The sequence below is a fragment of the Acanthopagrus latus genome, chromosome 11 (genome assembly GCF_904848185.1).
Source record: "Acanthopagrus latus isolate v.2019 chromosome 11, fAcaLat1.1, whole genome shotgun sequence".
In the NCBI taxonomy this organism is placed as follows: Eukaryota; Metazoa; Chordata; class Actinopteri; order Spariformes; family Sparidae; genus Acanthopagrus; species Acanthopagrus latus.
The window spans coordinates 8,473,195-8,494,495 of NC_051049.1; the positions used below are offsets into that span (position 1 = coordinate 8,473,195).

The 21,301-nt window shown below is 44.7% G+C and overlaps 2 protein-coding genes across 3 annotated transcripts; both read left to right on the top strand.

Moving 5' to 3' along the window:
- Positions 1-334: 334 nt before the first annotated feature.
- vamp4 (vesicle-associated membrane protein 4) lies at positions 335-10,445 on the top strand. Of its 2 annotated transcripts, XM_037114429.1 has the most exons (9): positions 335-570; positions 1,292-1,440; positions 2,302-2,403; positions 4,747-4,793; positions 5,323-5,373; positions 6,319-6,419; positions 8,190-8,269; positions 8,891-8,942; positions 9,029-10,445. In XM_037114429.1, exons 2-9 carry the CDS (start codon positions 1,438-1,440, stop codon positions 9,052-9,054), a joined length of 462 nt encoding a protein of 153 aa, XP_036970324.1. In that variant the 5' UTR covers positions 335-570; positions 1,292-1,437; the 3' UTR covers positions 9,055-10,445. The 2 variants fall into 2 exon arrangements, with proteins under 2 accessions (XP_036970324.1, XP_036970325.1); XM_037114430.1 differs by lacking the exon at positions 1,292-1,440 and having other exon boundaries at positions 338-570.
- A 2,543-nt stretch (positions 10,446-12,988) lies between these two features.
- Positions 12,989-20,549, top strand: myoc (myocilin). The gene is made up of 5 exons (XM_037114425.1): positions 12,989-13,707; positions 16,599-16,664; positions 16,748-16,840; positions 19,123-19,334; positions 19,421-20,549. Exons 1-5 carry the CDS (start codon positions 13,221-13,223, stop codon positions 20,000-20,002), a joined length of 1,440 nt encoding a protein of 479 aa, XP_036970320.1. The 5' UTR covers positions 12,989-13,220; the 3' UTR covers positions 20,003-20,549.
- Positions 20,550-21,301: the final 752 nt, after the last annotated feature.

The window sequence follows — 21,301 nt, forward strand, 5'->3', positions numbered from 1 at the left end:
ATCGAAAGTTAAAGTATTATACGGCTATAATATATATTATAACACTATACCCTTGTAATTGGCTATGGTGACGCAAATGTTAATGTACGTCATATACTGTTGAGTAAAAATAATGTATGCTAACTATGATTTTTTGATTTTATGATGATTTGTATTTTATTTTTTAATGTCATCATGTTTCACTTTGTAACATCCACAGAGAAGGTGTTTCCCTTAAATACTTGAATGTAATTATTCATATCGTGCCACATCAATGTCTATTTCTAAATAAAACAAAACACAATAAAAACGATGCTTTCCTCTTGCTGTCAAACATCTGCAGCGGTCCCTCTCCTCCTCCAGCTGTTTGTGTTCACTTCCTGGTCACGTGATTCAGACGGAGAAAAGACAAGCGAGCCGCTATCATCCATGATGAAAGTCCTGTCTCATCGTCCGGACAGCATATGAAATGAAAGCGACACATCCGTAAAGACAGCCCGAACCCTGGGAAACCCTGGATTAATACCCGAGTGTCTGTGTGTTTGTGTCCGCCAGCATCGAGCGTCTTCTGGACCGTGAGGGAAACAGCAGGTAGCTAGCTGCGTTAGCATCCATAACCTAGCATAGCGCTAACCGGCTAGCTAAATTGTGTACCTGTGTACCAAGCGGCCTCTCTGAGCTAGCTAAATTAGCTATTAGCTCGCTGTCTTGTCGTTTTAACTGGTCCCATTTGACTGTAATTACTGTGGCGTATAATTGAAACAATTAAAGAGTGGTAAACACGATAGTAAATGTTGGCTAACAAACAATTCAGCCAGCTAAAGTTTTCAACGGCTGTGGCATAATTACTATTCTTGATAGCAGCTGTGCTACAGAGATGTCAGTTTCACTATATCAGCCATTGTTTGGACCTTATAGCCATGATATTAGCAGATAATAAGAGTATTCAGCTAAAATAAGCTGTACCTAGGGCCGTGAACGCAGCATCTTGATTTCCTTCTTTGATAGATATTGATTAAGTATTGTATGGCATTCTACTCTTAGCATTTTCTTAATCTGCAATCCATGAATTGATTATTGTTATCAGAAGGAATCTGTCCTCTCATGTGGTGATGCAGTTAACTGCAATTAACTCCAAACCTAATTGTCTGTAATTTACAAATCACAACTTTGCTGTGACTGGACTACTTATTTTTTTCTGGATTGCATGTTTGAATTTTCTTTCTTGAAATAATCTAGTTTTCTAGACATGTCAGACTTGGCTTCTCTTTACTTTTTCTTTCTGTGTCTCTTCACGCTGTCACTGCTTCAGATAGAGCCCTGTTCCCCTGCTTCTCTTCTGCTCTGTTTACTGGAAAGTTGCTCTCATCTCCTGGCCGCTGAAAGGCCTTTTTCCATACACTCTGCCAGAAAAGGACGCTGCTGAGCAAGCCACAGCGTCCGACTGAACTGGATTCAATGGTACAAGTTGTATTGCTGGATTGAGAGAGGTGGTGTGTGTGTGAGTGAGGCTGCTGTGTTCCCCCCCCTGATGATTACTGCAGGGCCTGAGGCTCACATGCTGTTTAGTTCAGTGTCACAGAGGCACTTTATTGAGGCACTGGTGTGTTTTGTCACACTGTTTGGAACAAGTATCACCCAAACACAGACTCAAGGGGGTATTGGAAGAACAGTGTGTTTTCCACATCCGAAACAGTTGTTTACCCAAAGGCATACAGAGATATGATGACATTTCCTTTCATAGTAAGTGAGTGTGAGTGGCTGCTCACACCAGAAACAACATGAGGAAATATCTTAATAGGATATCTTAATATATATAGTCTTTTTTTCTTTGATTACTGACAAGGCATAAAACTGTATTTCAGCTGGCATAATGGAAGAACCGTCATAATAACATGTTCCAGAGATAAATATTAGATTGAAGAGGAAATGAATGAAATCACCTCTGTGACTAATAACAGAGTCATGCTGTTTAACAGGAAATGTCTGGATTAGAGGCCTCCTCGGATTGCTTCACCATGACCAGTCTCATTAATGCAGTCGTTACTGAGAGAGGTTAGATTTAGGGTCTCACTCTGTTCATACACTTACTGCTTTGTTCTGCTCCCAGGCAGGACCTGGCTGTGGTTATGCCTGCAAGACAAATCACTCAGTTCTACCTAACTATATCAGAATACTCTCTTTTAGCAGACTTTCATGTGTAACACTTCAAACCTTTGTGGCTTGGTGCAGGTGTGTTGAGTAGAGTGCATGGTCTTATAAAGATCTCGCCACAGTGCCGCAGATCCTTACTGATAGTTTCCTTCTCCTCTTGTCCTACAGAGCGAGCCAGACCGGGAGGACCAGCCTGAAGACAACATGCCCCCCAAGTTTAAACGACACCTCAATGACGACGAGGTCACGGGATCTATTCGCAGCGAGAGGGTGAGACACAGGTGGAGGGAGTGATGGTGTTTTGGGGTTATGGCTTATTACCATCATCCAGAAGTAGCTGATGTAGGAGGCAAATAGAGTGCAGGATGGGAAAAAACTGAGAATCTGATGATTTTGATGTTTCAAAGCACTATAATAAGAACAAGGTTTAAAGCTGTCAGTTAGGGACTGTGAAAACAGTTAGGAGTTGTTTGATTTGCTACACATTGGAGGACATCAGAGAGGAAAACAAGAAAATATTTTCTCCCTTAACAGTAAATATTATCCAGATCAGCATCCTGGTAGGAGCCACTGCGATCTCAGTATGACAATGGTGTACACCAAGTTGCAAAAAATACCAATTCTTTCATACTGTGTTTTTAATATCAGTGGAAAAAGTGAGGGAGTGCCATGAGACATTTAACCTTTGAAGGAGGTAAGAATATCAGAGAGGGAAGAAACTCCAGAAAATCCTCTGGCCAAATGTCTGGTTCTCATCAAAGTGGTCTCCCCCTCCCACCCACCTGCACCTTCCCTGTCCTGACAATCCTTTACTTTATTCAGTCCTCTGTTTCCTCTGTCTAATCCTTGTGTCTTAGTACACCGAACTGGGATCAAAGCTAAGCTTACGGGGAGACTTTCATAACAAAATCCTCCCTTCAATCTTCTGTGCTTCCCTTTAATGGCCTAACCTCCCATCCTCTGATAATAGCTGCCAGTTCCCCCATATGTCTCGCTTGCTAGACAGTGGAAAAATGAAAAACGATGTACAGAAGGAGAGTGTTAGTGCCTCAACTTTGTGATCATATGGCCAGCATTCCCCCAGCTTTTTTGCAGATGACGGTGTATTTACAATAGAGTAAATTGTCTATATTGGCAAAGCGGTAGCTGTCAGCTGTCAGCATTACAGGACATCAACTGCCTTTCCTTCTCTCAGATCTTTGTCAGGATCTCACAAATGTTAGAAGGTGAAAACCATGACTGAAAAATGTTAGATCTAACCTAAACTACTATCCCAAGATAAGTTCCTTTCTTTTCAAGCAGTAATGAATATAGTCCTCATGTCTGCCATCCAGTGAGAAACAGACTGTCTCCTGTCTCCTCCTGGTCCAGTTCTCCTCCTGTGAGACTTTAATGCTGCTGTCCTCACTAATTCTCTATGAATAGCATGTTGTACAGGCTGCTTTCTGCCCTCATTAAGCCATCACGTGGTTCAGACATGGTTGTTAATATGGCTCTCTGCTTCTGTACATAATCTACCCAGAAACCTCTGGTGTTTTTTGTTGTTGTTGCTGTTGTTGTTGTTGTTGTTTTTCATCAGATTCTGCTCAGGGACATTTTGGATTCTCTGGAATTGTCCTTGTCATATTTTTAGGAGTCACAGAGAGCACTAGAGGGAGTGATTTAACTGAGGTTTGGCGAGCAAAACAGCAGAGCAACAATAGTCTTTTATTGTAAGTAAGTCTTAATGTACGTGCACTCTAATAGGAGTGCATTTGGACATGTCTGCTTTCTAAAGACAGAATGAAAAAAGCATCTATTGATCAGTACAGCTGCTGTCTGGCGATACGAGTTTCATATCTCTGTTTCAGCAACTGATGATATGCTGCTACCATTCATGGTATAAGTGAATGGAGCTTTGAAATCTGAAAAGGGAAGCCAATCAAATTTGCCTTTATACTGATAGCCAGCAGAGGCAGACTCCACTGGTTTCAAAACACCAGTCGGATTGTGTGTAACCTCGTGAACGAATTGCCTTGCTTCTCTCTTGTCAGTGAACAGTTTCCTACTGAGTTTATGGTCTCAATCTGTAGTTTCAACATTTTGTAAATTATGGTCCCATTTACAGTAAAACAGATGATAAAGCAGGGTATGCTTTAGGGCATGACTACCTTGTGACTGACAAGTCACTACCACTCAGTCAGATCCAATCAGACTACCCTCCCTAGCATCCCCCTCTCATTTTAATATGGTCACTTCTGGATCCAAAAAAACACAGTGGCAACAGCCATAATACCAAACCTGAGGCCTCATGTGGGTTACATTAGGAGGAACTTATACTCAGCTGGCACTGGAGCTGGTTCCTGACCCCAAATCTGAAAGCATAACCACTGCTGAAATACAACATTTTGTAGTGCACAATTAAGGAAGCGGAGACATACTGTAGGTGTCAGAGTAATATCACCACAACCAAAAACTGTAGATACTATCAGGCAACCAGAATTGTCCACGAACCAGTGGAAATAGCTTTCTGCCCACAGTGGTCCCAGCTCCCCTCGAGGGACGTTCTTTTATAAGACAGTAGTCGATCAATATCCACAACAGTCTGACCTCTGAGTGTTTCCTCTTTTACAGAGGAACCTACTGGAGGAAGACTCTGATGAGGAGGAGGACTTCTTTCTGTGAGTTTGAGCAATATTTTCTCTTCAGTCACTGAACTTGAATAAAAAATATTTGATCAAATATGTTTACAATGAGGGCTGCAGCTAACGATTATTTTCATTATTGATTAATCTGTTGATTCTCGACATGATTAATTGATTGATTAGTCTACAAAATGTCAAACATTGTGAAAAATGGTCATTACAATTTCCTAGAGCACAAGTTACTATCTTGAAGTTGTTGTTTTTTTTGTTGTTCAACCAACAGTTGAAAACCCAAAAAATCTTAACATTAACTTCCATACATGACAAAGAAAAGTAGCAAATCCTTATAATTAAGAAGGTGGAGAAAATGTTAGAAAATGTTGCTTTGAAAATGACTAAAACAATCATTTGGTTTTCAAAGAAAGTAAAATACATTTTTAAACAGCGGAGTTTTTCACAATTTACCCAGAGATGAGATCAGTAATACTACTGTGGGTTGTAAAAACACAAGCACACAAAATCAACACAATCAGTAAGTTTGGCTTTGTTTGTTCCTGTTTTCCAGGAGAGGGCCCACAGGACCCAGATTTGGCCCTCAGAATGACAAAATGAAGCAGTAAGTACTAACACATTCCTCATTACATCTAAAAGCCAGAGGTCACAGTAGTTTTACCAGCACCCGCGTTTTGGTGTTGATGTTACATAACAGGGGTTCGTGATGTTTCCAGAAGCTGTAGGTTGTTAGTAGATTGTGCAAGAGAGGCTGGTCGTGTGCAGGTTATTGTGTAACGTTAGGCCCGTCTGCAGTCTGTTTCCACGTTAACCTCCAGTCCGAGAAGAGGAGGGCATTGTTGAGACAGTCTGGCACCCAGGCTTGTTTCTCCACGCTATCTTCATACTTGAGAGTTTGTCATTGTGAGCCCATGAAACCAGATGCCAACATTACCGATTCCAGGAATTTTGCGTGTTTGTTGCCCAGGCTCGTCAGCTCTGCATCCATCTGAACCTGAACCTCTCAGGTTGGATCGACGCAGTGTGTTTATGTGTGTTTGTGGCGGACCCATGCGTCTTCCTGACAACATGTTTTGCACTGGCTACGGTTTTGCATGTTTATTATTACTGCCCTCTGCGTGTAATCAAGCTAAAGTCCAAGAATGTTAATTTCCTTCAGCTCCTTGTCTGATGGAAAATTTGATCAGGGGAACAAATTCCGTAGTCTTGTATGAGCCCCTCTGTTTTCTTTATTTCTTTACCAACATCGTTCCTCCCACTGAGCCTGATACTCTGAAATAAGACAGACTAAAGGGTAATCTGTAGTCATGTCATGCTTACGTATGAATCCCATGAATAAAGCGAGAATTTGAGCCTGACTCTGCATATAGTGAACAGGTGCTGGCAAGTTAGGCTTTTTATAACCTGCAAGAGAAGAGAATATTGTTGGGAAAACAGATGTGTGTGAGCTGTTGTGGATCAACAGCAACTACTAAAGAATATATCCCAACTTTTTATCATTTCTGATTTATGTCTTTTGTTTCTGACTTGCACCAACTTGTGTCCTCAGGGTGCAGTCGCAGGTGGACGAGGTGATCGATGTGATGCAGGAGAACATCTCCAAGGTGATAGAGAGAGGCGAGCGTCTCGACGACTTGCAGGACAAGTCGGGTGAGTCACACACCGGGATTCAAAACCTACAGGGAATGTTTATCCTTCTGATTTGTTTTAGTGTTTAGTTTCCACAGGCTGTGTTTGTGCCCACACACTAAATGAATATATCACTTTACACTTAACACACTTTGGCAGTCTGATTAAACTAATTGTTTAGTTTAGAATCAGCTGAATTTTACTTTTGCACAATTTAAAAAATGCACAAATTGGAATCAAACAAATAATACACAGTGCAGGAAAATTATTGAAAAAGTAACTCTATTTACACCAGATGCTGTTTTTTTTCTTTCCATCAACTAATCAATTAATGTACTCACAGAAAAAATCACCAAAACATTAAAGTGGCTCTAACTAGCAATATGTAGCATTTTATCCAAGTAAATACATTTCATTTAATATGAAAAATGAAACATTCCTCATCTCTCTTGGCTGACAGTAGCTATTGTTTGTGTAGAGACGGAGTCTGCCAACATAAAGTTAAGACTTGCTTTCCCCTTTAACTTTGCACAGCAGTAGCCGCATTTTTGAACAACCTGGTACAGATCTTCTCTTCTAAAGCACCGGGCTTGTGTACAGTAGAAGCAGCTGCTTGCATGTAAATACTCTCGGTGCACTTTAAAGCTGTTAATGATCTGTCCAGGTTTAGGGTTTTACCAGGTGTGTATCTGAAACCTCTCAACAGGTCTCACACTCACATTCACACAGCCCCGCTCTTTATTCACTCAGCGTGCATCAAACAGGTGTGTGAAACACGTTCAGCTCCCTCCGTTCCACACCTTCACACACGTGCGAGGCTTTCCGCAAGACACGCATAGCTCTCCTCCTCCTCCTCCATGATGAAGAGATGAGTCTCGTGTCCTCGTGTCTCATGCCCTGTCCTAATGGTCCTCATCATGACGTCCACACTGATGTTGTATAACTGCTTCTCTCTTTCGTGTCAACCAGCCACCCGAGACAATAACGCACATCTGGAACACATTTGTGTTTACACAAGTCTTTGTGTGTGTGTGTGTGTGTGTGTGTGTGTGTGTCTGTGTGTGTGTGTGTGTGTGTGTGTGCGCGTTTTGCTGTATTTATGGGTCTTTGGACCTTTGTGTGGCTGCTGGTTGCGTGTCACTAGTCCTCAGTAGGTGTCTTTATGTGAGCAATATAATATCCTGTGATTGACACTTGCAGTTTGCTGTCTGGCCCATGTGTGGGTGACACTTTGTTGAATTCCTAAAGATTAACAAGCATCTTCTCAGAAGCCTCGTCCTCCCTTTGTAGTAAGGACAGGTCGTTAACAGACATGTGGACATTCAAACAGCAGACACATGACACTCGCTCTGAAGAGAGGCCTGTGCTTGGACAAGTAGCTCCGCACGCTAGGGAGTCATAACCTTCCTGTTAGCATGCACAAACACAAAGTTAACAACAGTATCCAAGAAACAGAGAGGCAGAGCAGTGTGGGCGAGCATGTTGGAGAGGGACGTCATGACAAGGACAGAACGGAGGAAGACTGAGCAAGCGTGTATTCATTTGGCAACTTGTTGTTCAACATGTCATGCCAATATTTAAAAGAAAACTGTTCACAGCAGTGATCTCACCAGCAGAGCGAAGGCTTACATAACTGTAACACTTCATAACGGCACATGTACGACACACAGCCAAGCAGTTTGAGTCACCTTATCAAAGTCAAAACAATAGCCTGCTCATTATTTGTTTTTCTTCCAATTCATTCTTCTCCTCACGTGTCTCCGTGTGTGCTGCGGTCATGTGACGCTCCAGAGAGCCTATCGGACAACGCGTCAGCCTTCAGTAGCCGAGCCAAGCAGCTGCACAGGAGGATGTGGTGGAGAGACATGAAGGTGGGCCATCTGTCTTGTTTTGTATGTGCGCGTGTGTTCAAGCGTGCGACAGCTTCAGTGTGGCTGCGTATTTGTTTGCATGTTAATACCTTATAAAAGTACAAATCACATACTTAAGTGACACTTTGCTAATGCACGACTCATGGTGATTCAATTCATGAATTAATGCAGGATGTATCATGAATTCCTTTGGCTCAACAAGTTACTATGACTTTATGAGATTAGGTCACACTTTTACTTGTTTTATGTATTAAATATTTATATTGTAAGTTTTCCTCTGACAACCAGTTTAATAAAGAAAAAAAAAGTTTTCTTTTTGACAGTTATAAATAATCAACATTGTTACATTACCCACAATGCAATTTAGCCACTCACATCACTGGGGGCAATCTGTCAGATAACATGTAGTTTCCTTTCGAACCGCAAAAGTCTTTAAACTACGTCTTTCACATTTGCAGTCGTACTCCTCAAGACCTGTTAATGCTTTACTGTGTTGAATTAGTGGAGTTACCCTTTAAGCTGATGATTTGCACCCTTAATTAAACCTCACATAGAAGTTGAAGACGGAGACAGTCAGCATTATGAGTGTTAAGTGTTTAAAGTTTGTCATTTCCCCCACAGATGAAGATGATTATCGCCTTGGTAGTTGTGGCCCTGTTGCTCATTATTATCAGTGAGTATTTTACCAAACACACTCGCCACTGTTTGAGTTCACATGAATTACAGAATCCCTCACAAAATATTCTCTCTCTCTTTCAGTTCCAGTGATCATGCGATATCGCTAGTGTCTGACGAGGAGGACGAGGAGGGACGCATCTTCCTCTTTGTCCTCTCTCTCTTTCTCTCTCCCCTCTCTGCACACAGTCCTCCACTCCCGCTAGGGGGCGCCAGGCAGCCTCCCACACCCTCCTCTGTGTCAGCCTGTGTACCTTTTGAGGATCCGGCCTCAAGTTGCCCCTTAGTACAGATCTTATCTTTGGCATTTCCACATAAATCCGCTGTGAGATCAGTACTAAGGCCCCGGTTGATCCCTTTGCTTTGAACAGAACGGGAACACGGGAGAACTGGGGAGATATTTTAATGCAGTTTGGAAGAAAACGCCGACTCTCAGCCCTCTAGTCAATGTGAAGGAGCGCTCCATTCCATGATACATATCACGTGAAGGGCCCTGTCTTTGCCTTGACAACAGGGACACTCCAGGTTGTGCACATTACATCATATAGATAGAAACTGTAAAGGCAGGGAATCCTCGCCAACTCGCTGGTCTGTATCTGCTGCAGCAGCCTCCTATAAAGAGGCTTTAACGTTAAGTGAATGAACCTCAGATGTCTGCTCGTGATTCCTCATGCGCTGTCTGCTCACCGCCCGAGGATGAAGTTTATAGGGAATCATTTGAGTTCACTTTCAACGTGAGGGAACATCTGAGGTTCATCTGCGTAGTCAAAGGTCGCTTCTTTTAACCATCAAAAAAGGCTTCTCTGACAGGAAAGTGATTTCACTTATCAGGTATGTTCCCTCATCAGTGCAGATGATCGGAAAAGAAGCCACATGTGTTCAACATCCTGCTCAATCAGCTTCATCAATCACCGCTTTTCCACCTCCGTCTGCCTCTTGATAGCTCGCTCTACTGTAAAGCAAGGACCATGTCAAACCAAAACATCCGGGTTATGAATGTCTGCCACACTTTTAACCTCTCGCCTTCCTCCTGGGTTGTGCTGAGCTCTGGGCGGGTTTGGTCATGGTACTTTCCTGCGGTGACATTAAACTGTCTCTCACTCTGCAGATGTTTCTGTTTGGTTTTAATTCCACTTTCTGTCTTTTTGTTTTCCCACTGTTTTCAAGTTCTTATTTCTGCCCGTCGCTCAATGTTAGCGCTTGTATGAAAGCTGGTATTTCCCGTCGCCACTGAAGGGACAGTTTGTCTCTCCGTACTGTTACATTAAGTTCTAAGAGGGAAAATTTAAGTGGGCTGTGAAACAAAACTGAAAAAGTGTCATTGTGTCTGGATTAATTAACTGTATAATACCACTCTGGATTGTCATGTTATTATTTTGAATATAATTTATTTTAGCTGTAAATACTGATTCTGTAATGATGTACAATACTCTGGCATTGCATTGGAAGACTGTGATATATTGATCCGTTTTGCTCTGGAATAAAGTGATTTTAAAGGGCACCAGTGTGGCTTAATCTGGTTTGAACTAGCCGAACATCTTCCTGGGAGGAGAAAACCAGAAAGTGTGAAGATGGAGAGAAAGCAATCACAGCGCGACAGAAAAGTTTGATTTGGTCGATGGAAAGAAAGATGACCGGAGGTAAAGAGGGGGAAACTGATCGTCCTGAGTTTTCTTTTATCTCCTCTCATTACCGACTTTCTTTTATTGCTCTGTGACTTTACTGGCAGCGTGGAGTCCCAAGATGGCATTAAAGTTGGATGAACTGGAGTCGGTGGCGCTTTAGTGATCTAGCAGACCTGCTGGTCTCGTCCTCTCAGGACGGTAGACACAAACACACAGTGACAGCTCTGCCCTTAGCCTGGCCAGCTGTGCCCAACCCTTTCTGAGGGAGGAGAAATGAAACTGCCCACAGAGCAAATACTCAATTGAACCACAGCTCACACTGTTGCTGGTGGCTTTATCTCAGTTCATTTAATTCCATGAATTTGTTTGTATGTTGATGTAGCTGTGGTGAAAAGCCCGAGTCCTGCTCAGCTGCAGCCAGATCAAAGTTAGTAAAGTGCTGGTTGGACGACTGGCTGTAAAATGTTACAGCTCTGTTCAGGTCTCGCAGATGTGCGGACACAAGTCATTTGCTTGAACTGCAAACTGGGTGCCTGGAGGTTTTTATTTAGCCTCCAGTCTGATCTGGGAAAAAAAAAAAAAAGAATTGTGTGTTACACTGTACTGAATGTTTGTGCATGAGAGGACATTTTGGCCCTCTCCGTCTGCAGAGACACACCTACGCTGGCAGCACAGGATGTTTTCATCCTCCGTTAGGGGCTAAAACTGGATGACTTCAGATTCCGGGCATAGCAGCGGTTATGTGAGTCCAATAAAAGTGAACTAAACTCACAAGAGAGAAGAGTGGACAATGTGCCAGCCAGCATTAGTCAGTCACACACACACACACCCTGTCCAGTTAGGACTCGGCCTCTGCACAGGGATGTGTCATAGAGAGGAAATAGAGGATAAATCTCCAGAAAATGAAATCCGCGTACATTCGATACTCAGCGGGACGCTTGTGAATAAAACATTGTTCAAATCTATTTTTCCATATTTCTAGCGGACCGCTTTCTCACTCAAGAGCTTCTTTCTTCACTCATTGTTCTCCTCTAATGTCTCATTTTCTGGTTGCATGTGTTTTTACTCCCAGCTCTTCCTCCCACGATGATTTATTCAGTCCTTTACTTCACGTGCCCCACCTTCCTCCCTCGCTTCGGTTTGTCTTTGTAGAGATATTTCCTGTAGGAGGATGCACCCCGACCGCGATTCACATGCCATACCTCAGTCATCCATTCATCCATCCGTCACACTGCTGATCGGCTCGCCTCATCAATCAATAAAACTGTCTCGGGTACCACCTGCTGCCTCTAGACGAGCGCTGAGAGAAGCAGGTGAGGCTGGCATGAAACTGACAGATTCTGAAGAAGTGTGTGTGTTGAAGGAGGGGCACTACTTGCCCCTCTGGCCTCCCTGAAGTGAAGCACCTGGGTCAGGTGATGTTTGAGGGTTCAGGGTCAGCAGAGAGATGGATGAGAGGAAGGACGCGTGAGGAGAACAAGTGCAGGAGACGAGCCAGAAGCAAAGAGTCAGGATATGAAGGCAAGACGAAACCTGCCAAAAGGTGGACTGTTGAGATCAGAAAGGTGTGCCTCTCTGAGCCAGCGTCTCACTTTCCAGTCTTTCATCGTGCCTCTCTGAAAATAAACAAGACATCATCCTCCATATATCACATGACTGAGGAAAGCCTCGCATGTGGCGGCTCAGCGTCTCTGTGATATTGTGTTGAAGCGAGGAGATGCAACAAATCCACCCAGGCAGCAAGTGACAGGAAGTGGGCTCAGTGAGGAATGACTCCCGGCAGCTCACTCATGTTGTATTAAATATGAATGTCTGAAAACAAGTGCAGTGAGTCGAGTCTGCGGCGTGAACACAAACACGCGCACGCTCTCAGCCGAGGGGACCCGGGTCAGCGTCAGGTGTCTCGGCCATCGATTGCGACTTGCAACCTCGACCCTTCCAAACGACACTTGCGTCACGTGCCGGCCCCCTGCCAATATGAAAGAGGACACCGGCTCCTCAGGAGGAAATTGTATCCAATGAGGCCCTGCTTCCCCTGCCACGCCGGGAGGGCCAAACCTCAACCAAATCCCCTCAGACACACAAGACTGCATCACACATATAGAGAGACGTTTTTACAGATGAGACTTGAATCAGTGACAAAGGAGAGGCTGAATTACACTAATGTGAAAAGACAGAACTGCCATGTTAAATCCCCCCCCAAAAAAACAGCCACACAGGAGGACAGACACACTCAAGCTTGTTAAAACATTGTATGTTTTTGTCCCCAAAACGACCAGCATCCCAGTACGTTCACTTGTTCCTCCCTCCCTCTTTGCCCCCTCAGTCCTCGCCCTGTGTCCCCTCCCTCCTTTTCACCTCTCCTCTCTTTCCCTCCTTCCTTCCCCTCCAGACTGTATAAATATCTGTGAGCTGTTGTGGAGAGCTCAGTGTTACAGACCTGTCCACCGAGCAGAAACAGGGGAGAGCAGAACAAGAGAGGGGAGGAGAGAAGAAGAAAAACAGATACCTGAGAAAAGAAATTCACCAGGAAACTGGGAACTAGTAGACGGTTTAAAGAGAATCAGACTTATCACTTGTAAAAGAAGACTAGAGGGAAGATAGAAAGTCATTCTTCAGAGAGAGACTTTAAACTAAGGACGGTCTGCAGTATGTTCCTCCTCCTCTCGTTGTGCATGTCTGGTCTTCTCCTGCATGCTGACGCCCAGGAGCGAGCCTCTCTGTGGAGGGGAAATGACCGGGGTGGACGCTGCCACTACACCTTCACTGTGCCCAGCCCTGTTGAATCCAGCTGCCCGCAGTCCGGAGGCCCCGAGATGGAGGGTCTGAAGGCCAGGCTCAGCATGCTGGAGGTGCTGGTGGCCCGGCTGACCAGAGGGGAGACCGTGGCCCCTCAAAGAGCCGGAGCCAGAGCTCAGTCTGAGCTCCAGGAGGCGCTGAACAGGGCCACGGACGAGAGGAACCTGCTGCAGGGGGAGACGGAGCGTCTGGAGCGGGAGCTGCTGGGGCTGCAGGGCAGGATGGAGGAGATGAGGAAGGAGACGGAGAGGCTGAGGAACAGACCGTGTCCGCCCCAGACCCCCGTGGTGCAGCCGAGCCCCTCTCTGCAGGGCGGTGGCCTGATGAGACCTGCTGGGGGTAAGAGACGCCCTCGAACCAACACACACAGTTTATGACATTTATAAATAGAAAATTATTTTTGACTTCAGAATGATCTATTTATCATTCCCCATCTTTTAGATTTTCATATTCAGATCTTTCCCTAAGATGACCTGATTGCCTGCAGAGTCTGTCTGTTGAATTATGTATTTGGCAACTCTGGCTGAAGGATAATGGGCTAACTGGAGCAGAGGAGTGATGACACACACAGTAAATGTCATCTATGTATGGAATACCATGCACTTATAGAGTGCATTGCAGGCATAGGGATCCTGTGTGTGTGTGTGTGTGTGTGTGTGTGTTTCTTGACATTGGAGCTCATGTTTCTCCTGCACCGATCCCCTTAAAGAGAACAGGAGAATAATGCGTGTGCATCCTCCTGATGACGCGTGTGTGTGGTTGATGTTTTGGTCTGCGAAGGTGCTCGGCTCAAGTTTCTCCTCCCCGCTTCCTGCCTGCATTTCGCGGGGTGATGGTGGCAGGGCCAGAGAGGGTCGGCTCAGTATTTATGAGCCCGTTCTGCTCTCTTTATGACCGGTGTTTCCCTCTGCATGACGAGCAGGGCGCGAATAGCCTGGCTGGGGAGAAAAAGGGGGGTGGGGGGCACTGAAATGTGATGCACTCTCTGGAAGTGGTAGTTCTGTGCCAAGGTCTCATCTCTGGGCTTTTGATGACGCCCGGCGGGTCAGAGTTGGTGAGGTCTCTGAGGCCAAGAACACGTCCAGAGGTTAGAGGGCCGGGAGTCATTGTGGAGCCGGTGGGGGTAGGCTCTGGTGTCTTATGTGTTTGCAGGGGCCAAACATTTCGTCTAATTAGCCTCCGGGCTCGTCTTTTCACCCACCATCCCCCCGACTCTCTTTTCAGTTAAGCCACCCATCGCTCTGTTTACCCTCTCGCCCCTCAGAGTGTATTACTTGTAAAGCCAAAGCAGTAAATCCTTCCTCGCCACCTCCCCGTCCGCCAGACATCCCAGCTCCCTCTGCATCAGGAGAGCTTACACACACTCCAGGTTATCTGCTTAGCTCTTCACGTTTACACCTGCAGCCGGAAATACACAGAGAAGGGGGGGTGGGGGGGTCAGGGTGAGAGGCAGATGTGGGATAGATCACAGCGAGAGGGAGACAGCAGAAGATGGGGAAAAAAAAAAAAATCCAAGCATTTTTCCCTTTGACAGCATTTACAAGTCAAGCGGTGGTTATGAGCTTCACTAACATTTGCCTCTCAAAATATATATGAGCGGATGTTATTTTAGGACTTTAAAAATAGAGCTTCGCATTAAAGTTTGCGCCTGTAGTGACAACACAAGGCAGCAGGCCAGCGGGCTAAAAGTGGCAATGTTTCTTTATAAATGGAGGGCTGGCTTGTGCTCAAAGCAGAAAATAAAAAGGTGTGGGCTCACAGAGGGATACTTCGAAAATCACATTCAAAAGGTGAAAACTCGCTAAATCTGAGGAGCGCAGTGGCAAACTGACAGCCGTTTCACTTTCAGGTTACAGTCAATCAAAGCAAGGAGCGAGTGCAGCAGTTCACCGGCCAATTTTGTGTCAGATGTTTTCCTTCCGTCAGTTTGACTAGACATGGTGCCCTGAGTCAGGAGTAGTGAATGCAATATAAATGACCAGATGTTTTCTCAAATGCTTCATTACAGCGACGTGCTTAGCTGAACTCTTGGGAGGGCCGTCTTGTTGATCTCTATAAGCAGAGGGCCTGATTAGGTTGCTCCGACTGAGCCTCCTCTGGGAAATTAGACCCGTTTGGTCTGTGAGGTTTGTGGTATTCAGCTCGGTGACATCCCAAACAAAGAGGCAGGATACGAGGGCACATGTGGCATGCACACACACACACACACACACACGCACAAAGGATACAGACAGAAGAAAAGACCGCAGGAGAAAGTGGCTGTTTACCTGTGATGATGATGATGAATAGAAGTGTCCTGTGGGAAAAGCCCCGTAGCTGTTCACCCTCAAAACACTGGTGACCTGTGACCTGTGCTGTTTAACAAGCTTTTAAACAGGCTCCACTCTTACCTTTAGCTCTTTAAAAAAAATTTAAAAAAATCTGCCCCATTACCGACCACCCGCACCTCTTATCAACGCAGAGAATCAACATCAGCTTCCAGATGCTAGCTCTTAATGTTCCCAGCATCATTAGGGCTCATTGTGTGCCTCAACACGGGACAATGCACGTGCAAGAAGCAACAGGCACGTGCTCACACACACACACACACACACACACACACACACACACACACACACACGCACACACACGCACACACACGCACACACACACACATCCTTTCAGCCATTTTTGAAAGTGATGAAAGCCTATTTGAAAAGCTTGTTTTTCTTTCATAAACATCGACTTCTATACAGTTTACAGAAGTTGTTTGACACTGCTTACATTTCACTTTAATGGTTTCCTGATGGAGGCGAATGGGAAACTAAAGACGGGGTCAGGGGTAAACAGGGGTAAATAGAAGAAGGGATGAAGGGAAGAAGAAGAAGAGGAAGAAGAAGGCTGATACCTGACAGTGATACAGGGGAGAAAGGGCCAAACGACCGGTTTGAAGTTGGAGGACGTGAAGTTGACAGTGCTGGGGCAGGACGGGGTGTCGAGTGTGTCAGGTATGTGTGTTATGGTTGGCCAATCTACCGACTGTCTGACTCCAGAGCAGCTGGGAATCCATTCAGGGGTGTTTGCTTCCTGCTGTCACATTCCCTGCTGTCATTAGTGCCATAGCCACGTTTGGGTACACAAGCTCTCTTAACTATTGTGCACTACATGTGAAACGGAAATCATTTATCTCTGTGTGTGTGTGTGTGTGTGTGTGTGTGTGTGTGTGTGTGTGTGTGCGCGTGTGTGTTTAGGTTCCAGTGCAGTGTCTCACCTGATGACCCGGCCCAACAGGCAGGGAGACAGCAGCAGTTTGAGAGGTGGGAATCATTTTTTGCAGAGCCACCTCCACCTCACCTCTGTTTTTATCATTTCACTAAATCTCTCCATCTCTCCCCGACAGACTCGGCGTGGCAGTACAGATCTCCAGGCTTCCAGGAGCTGAAGGCCGAGGTGACGGAGGTACCTGCTCCTGACGGCTCTGAGGAGAACACAGGTCTCTGAAATATTTCTTTGACCATCGTGGTTTGGCGTTGTTTGCCCAAATTGTGATAGATCACATGATCACTTGAAATTAGAGATTCGAATCAAGATGTTCCAACATGTCAGACATCCATTGGTTTCCATTCAGTCATTGTTCAATAAAGTTTATTGTTCAACTGTAAAATATAATATACCTTCTACAGTGTTACATATCATTGTCACAGTGTTTGATAAACACATTTCAGGGATCATTGCAAAAAAAAAAAAAAAAAAAGCGAATTTATTGCCAATGTACCAATATCAGTTGACCTCTACTTGTTATTTTGTTTGTACGCGCAAGTTAAAGGCACCCTATGGATTTTCTGACCGCTAGCAGCACTGTGGGGCAATGTTATTACAAGAGCCCCCTGTTATGTTACTATCATGCATACTATTGCAAGCAAGCAAGCTAACATGGATGTAAAATCTTAAATATATATATATTAAAAAAAAGCATCAACTATGCTAAAGAAATGAATTCAACACATTTGTCAGGCCCTTAAAGATATATTATGCAACACTTCTGTGCTAACATTTCATTAAAGGGCTTAAAATCTGAAGCACACGGTATAGTCCTTTAAAAATCCCGTCCTGGCAGCCAGTACTCGTCTCCTTCTCCCTCCTCCCCTTCTGTCCATCTGACCTGGCAAACATGACACTCAGCCCTCCTGCTGACAACCTCAAAGCAAATACTGCTATTAATACTGCAGCATTTGGGGCGGGAATACCAGAGTCGTGCCAGTACATAGGTACGAGGGCCCCCGTTTGAATTTCATGTTTGTCTCGTAAATGTAAAAGGAAATGACCTCTAACGAGGCTGTCATACTGTCTTAAACCTTCCCCGGATGGGTTTCCATAAACCACGTCACAGCTCGCGGTGCTCATTGTCTCTCAGCGAGTTTGATTGTTTGGGAGATTGTTAAAAAAAAAATACACGTGTGGTCGACACGTGAGGTCATATAATCTCTGATGAGGCCACGCCGCGGGGAAGCTCCATGGTAATGGGTGTATTTATAAGACATATTTCTATCTTACCCTTAATCCGGAGCTGCGTCCTGGACCTGAGAGCAAGGGTGTATTTTAGGCAGGGGTAAATATAAAGTCCCGGTAAGACTAGCAGCGGAGAGTTCCTGCCCAGGACGAGCTGCTGCTCTGATGGTGGTGACTCAGACAGAAAGTTGTGGCTAACAGAGACGTCAGGCAGCATCTCCAGACCTACTGTCTGCCTCCCTGATGAGAAATGATGACCTCATCATACCCCTGATCAGCTCTCCGATTACCTTCATCATCCCTCTGTTGCTTTCTGACATACTCCTGGGTACAGCAAACCAGGCACCATGCAGGCACAAGACCAGTTAGCAGAAACTAGAGAAACAGTCAGCAGTCACCATCTGAGGGTGCAGGATCCAATGATCTTGCCTGATTTTTACTAAAGACCAGTTTGCAAGGTTGCCTCCAATTATTTGTCCTGCAGCGTGTTCCCAGTATCAGACAGAAACCTCCCACTTCTAGGATGTTCCTTGTATCGGTAATTCCCCTTTTCCACCAAAAGCACTTCTGTTTCTTGCACCTGTTCCCTTCAAGACTCTTGGAACCTTGGTACTATCTACCCAGTCCACCTGTGGTTCCATCACTTCTGTGTGAACCACTGTAAATCTGGATGGAGGCGAGGGCATTGCGCAGTTGATCTGTACAGTATGACGCGCCTTCTTCAGTTTGCATTTCAGGTCAAAGTAAGATTTCAGATTCTGAACCAATTTATTTTTGGTCAGAATGCTCAGAACGGTTCAGAAGGAGTTGCACGCACCAGAACAGAACTGGTTACATGTCGGTGGAAAAGCCCTTTGAGACGGTTCTAGGCCCTGTTTGTAAGAAAGTTGATTTTTGAGTGTCATTCCCAACTCAAACAAGAGCCCGAGCTACATTACCAAAGTGTCAATATTTGCAGAGTTTGGAATGCGACTCAAAAATCAACTTTCTAACAAAGTGGACATTTAAGTCCCCTACTGTGTTCCCAGTATCCACTGGTGGACTCCAATTCAAAAAACATGGTCAAGTCACATCTCTTCACTATATATATTTCACGACTTTGTGAACACCGGTGCCCTTATCATTATTCCAGCCCTGCACCTCAAACGTCCTGAGGAAGCCACTGATGGCATCAGATTGTCTTCTTATAATGCTATCCTTACATCAGATAGTGAGAGTCTCACAGGTCATCCTTCCCCTAATGTTTCCTCTCTTTCGCGCTCACAGGTTGTGGGGAGCTGGTTTCAGTTGGTGAGCCGGTCACTCACAGGAAGGCCGACAACATAGAGGGTAAATATGGTGTTTGGATGCAGGATCCTGAGGCTGCCTCCATTTATGGACCCAACATGATCTGGCGCATCGACACCATTGGCTCTGATGTCAGGAAGCTGTTTGGATACGATGACATGGAGCAACTCGCTAAAGGCTTTCCGTCAAAGGTGGGTGTCACATGGGTGGCATTCGTTCAAATGAGCCAAAACCTTCGGGTCATGCCTAGTTATTGTCTCGCGTTTTCCTTCGACAGGTCCTGTTGCTGCCAGAGCAAGTGGAGAGCACTGGTGCCACAGTGTACAGAGGCTCTCTCTATTTTCAGAGACGCCTTAGCCGCACCCTCATCCGCTACGACCTGGCCTCTGAGAGCGTCGCAGCCCGCCGTGAGCTCCCCCACGCCGGCTTCCACGGCCAGTTCCCCTACTCCTGGGGAGGCTACACGGACATCGACCTGGCTGTGGATGAGCAGGGGCTGTGGGCCGTGTACTCCACCAGCAAAGCCAAGGGAGCCATTGTGATCTCAAAACTGGACCCGAGCAGTCTGGAGGTGAAGAGGAGCTGGGAGACCAACATCAGGAAGAGCTCCGTGGCCAACTCCTTCATCATCTGCGGCAAGCTGTACACCGTGGCCAGCTACACGGCGCCCGACACCATCATCAACTACATGTACGACACTGAAACCAGCCAGGGGAAGGCCATCAGCATCCCCTTCCGGAACAAGCACCGCTACAACAGCATGATCGACTATAACCGGGCTCAGAGGAAGCTGTTTGCCTGGGACAACTACCACATGGTGTCCTATGACATCAAGCTGGGCCGCCAGCAGGCCAAGTAAGACTTCCATCAGTGACTGCTGAAAAAAGTGACATTTGCTCACCTGTTCCTGCTTCAGAGACTCAGAGCTTTAGAGTATAATTTGTGTGGTGGTCGTCGTTATAAAGCCAGCACCATCAGATCCATGTGTAGAAGAGCCTAACTACCAAACTCCAAAGTGAAATGAAGACGCTTGAGGAACAGTGTCCCCTGCAGGTCTGCCCTCCGTTCTTCAGTGGGAGGGCTGTCGCTGTGGCTCGGTCCACAAAATATGTTTTAGAGGAATTATTTTTGTACCGCCTTTAATCAGATGTATGATTTTGTTGTTTTCTTGATGAGCTATATATATATTTGAGGTCTGAAAGATGAAGCATAGTTTATTTTCACAAGCTACGTTGGATAATTGATGCATCCAATTTACAACAGAAACTCCCTGTGGTACTTCATGATTGAACATATCTTGTCTCTCACTCAGCATTTATTGAATATTGCATGTACTTGTACACTGTAATCAATATAATGATGTAATGTTCAGAACTGTCATGAAATAAACTTCTTCCTAAACAGTTCATGTGTTTTTGTTATATCATATACCTCAGACAAGTGCTAGAACATATGACTTTTTAAAGGCAAAACATTTCCATCACTGGTGGAATAAAAGTGCATTTACTCAAGTACTGTACTTTTCAATCACTACAATTACTTGATACATTTAGTTACTAATTACTTACATGCTGCATCAGAGTTAAGTAGCACATTTTTAAATGATTTGCTTTTTGGGTAATTGGACTAAGAAAAAATGCCAAAACTTTGCCGTATAAATGTTACTAAGTAATTAAAAATGTATTCTTTGAATACATAAAGTCTGATGTACTGCAGGCAGGGTGTCAACAGGTGATGTGTTTAAAGAACATTTTAAACAGAATGATTTTTAAAATAAATTCTCTTTTACTGCATTGCAGGGAAGTATAGTGAAAGTTCAAGTGCAGATGTTTTATATCAACAGGTAAGGGCACATAAAGCAAAAACAGTTGGGTTCAGCTGTAGGTTTAGTTGTAACATCAGAAATATGAACTCTCGTGTCGAAGGATTTGACTCCTTATGATAAAAATTTCGGGTAGATAATTTACATTTGACAAAATGTTAGGGGCAATCAAAACCTCCTAAGTCAAGTCTAATGACAATTTAAGGCCTCTCAGAACCACCAGACCAAACTGTGCAGCAAAGATCTAATGACATATCAATGAAAGCTTTATTGATCAGTTACTATTGATAAAAATCAATTACCTTATAAACCCATTAAAAAGTGGACCTCACGTGA

Excerpts from the sequence above, each read along its gene's own strand:
- vamp4 (XM_037114429.1), top strand. Across the intron at positions 5,374-6,318 it reads CAGAATGACAAAATGAAGCA|GGTGCAGTCGCAGGTGGACG; the intron begins GTAAGTACTAAC and ends TTGTGTCCTCAG. Across the intron at positions 6,420-8,189 it reads CGACTTGCAGGACAAGTCGG|AGAGCCTATCGGACAACGCG; the intron begins GTGAGTCACACA and ends GTGACGCTCCAG.
- myoc (XM_037114425.1), top strand. The coding sequence starts at position 13,221 with ATGTTCCTCCTCCTCTCGTTGTGCATGTCTGGTCTTCTCCTGCATGCT. Across the intron at positions 16,665-16,747 it reads AGACAGCAGCAGTTTGAGAG|ACTCGGCGTGGCAGTACAGA; the intron begins GTGGGAATCATT and ends TCTCCCCGACAG. Across the intron at positions 19,335-19,420 it reads CTAAAGGCTTTCCGTCAAAG|GTCCTGTTGCTGCCAGAGCA; the intron begins GTGGGTGTCACA and ends TTCCTTCGACAG.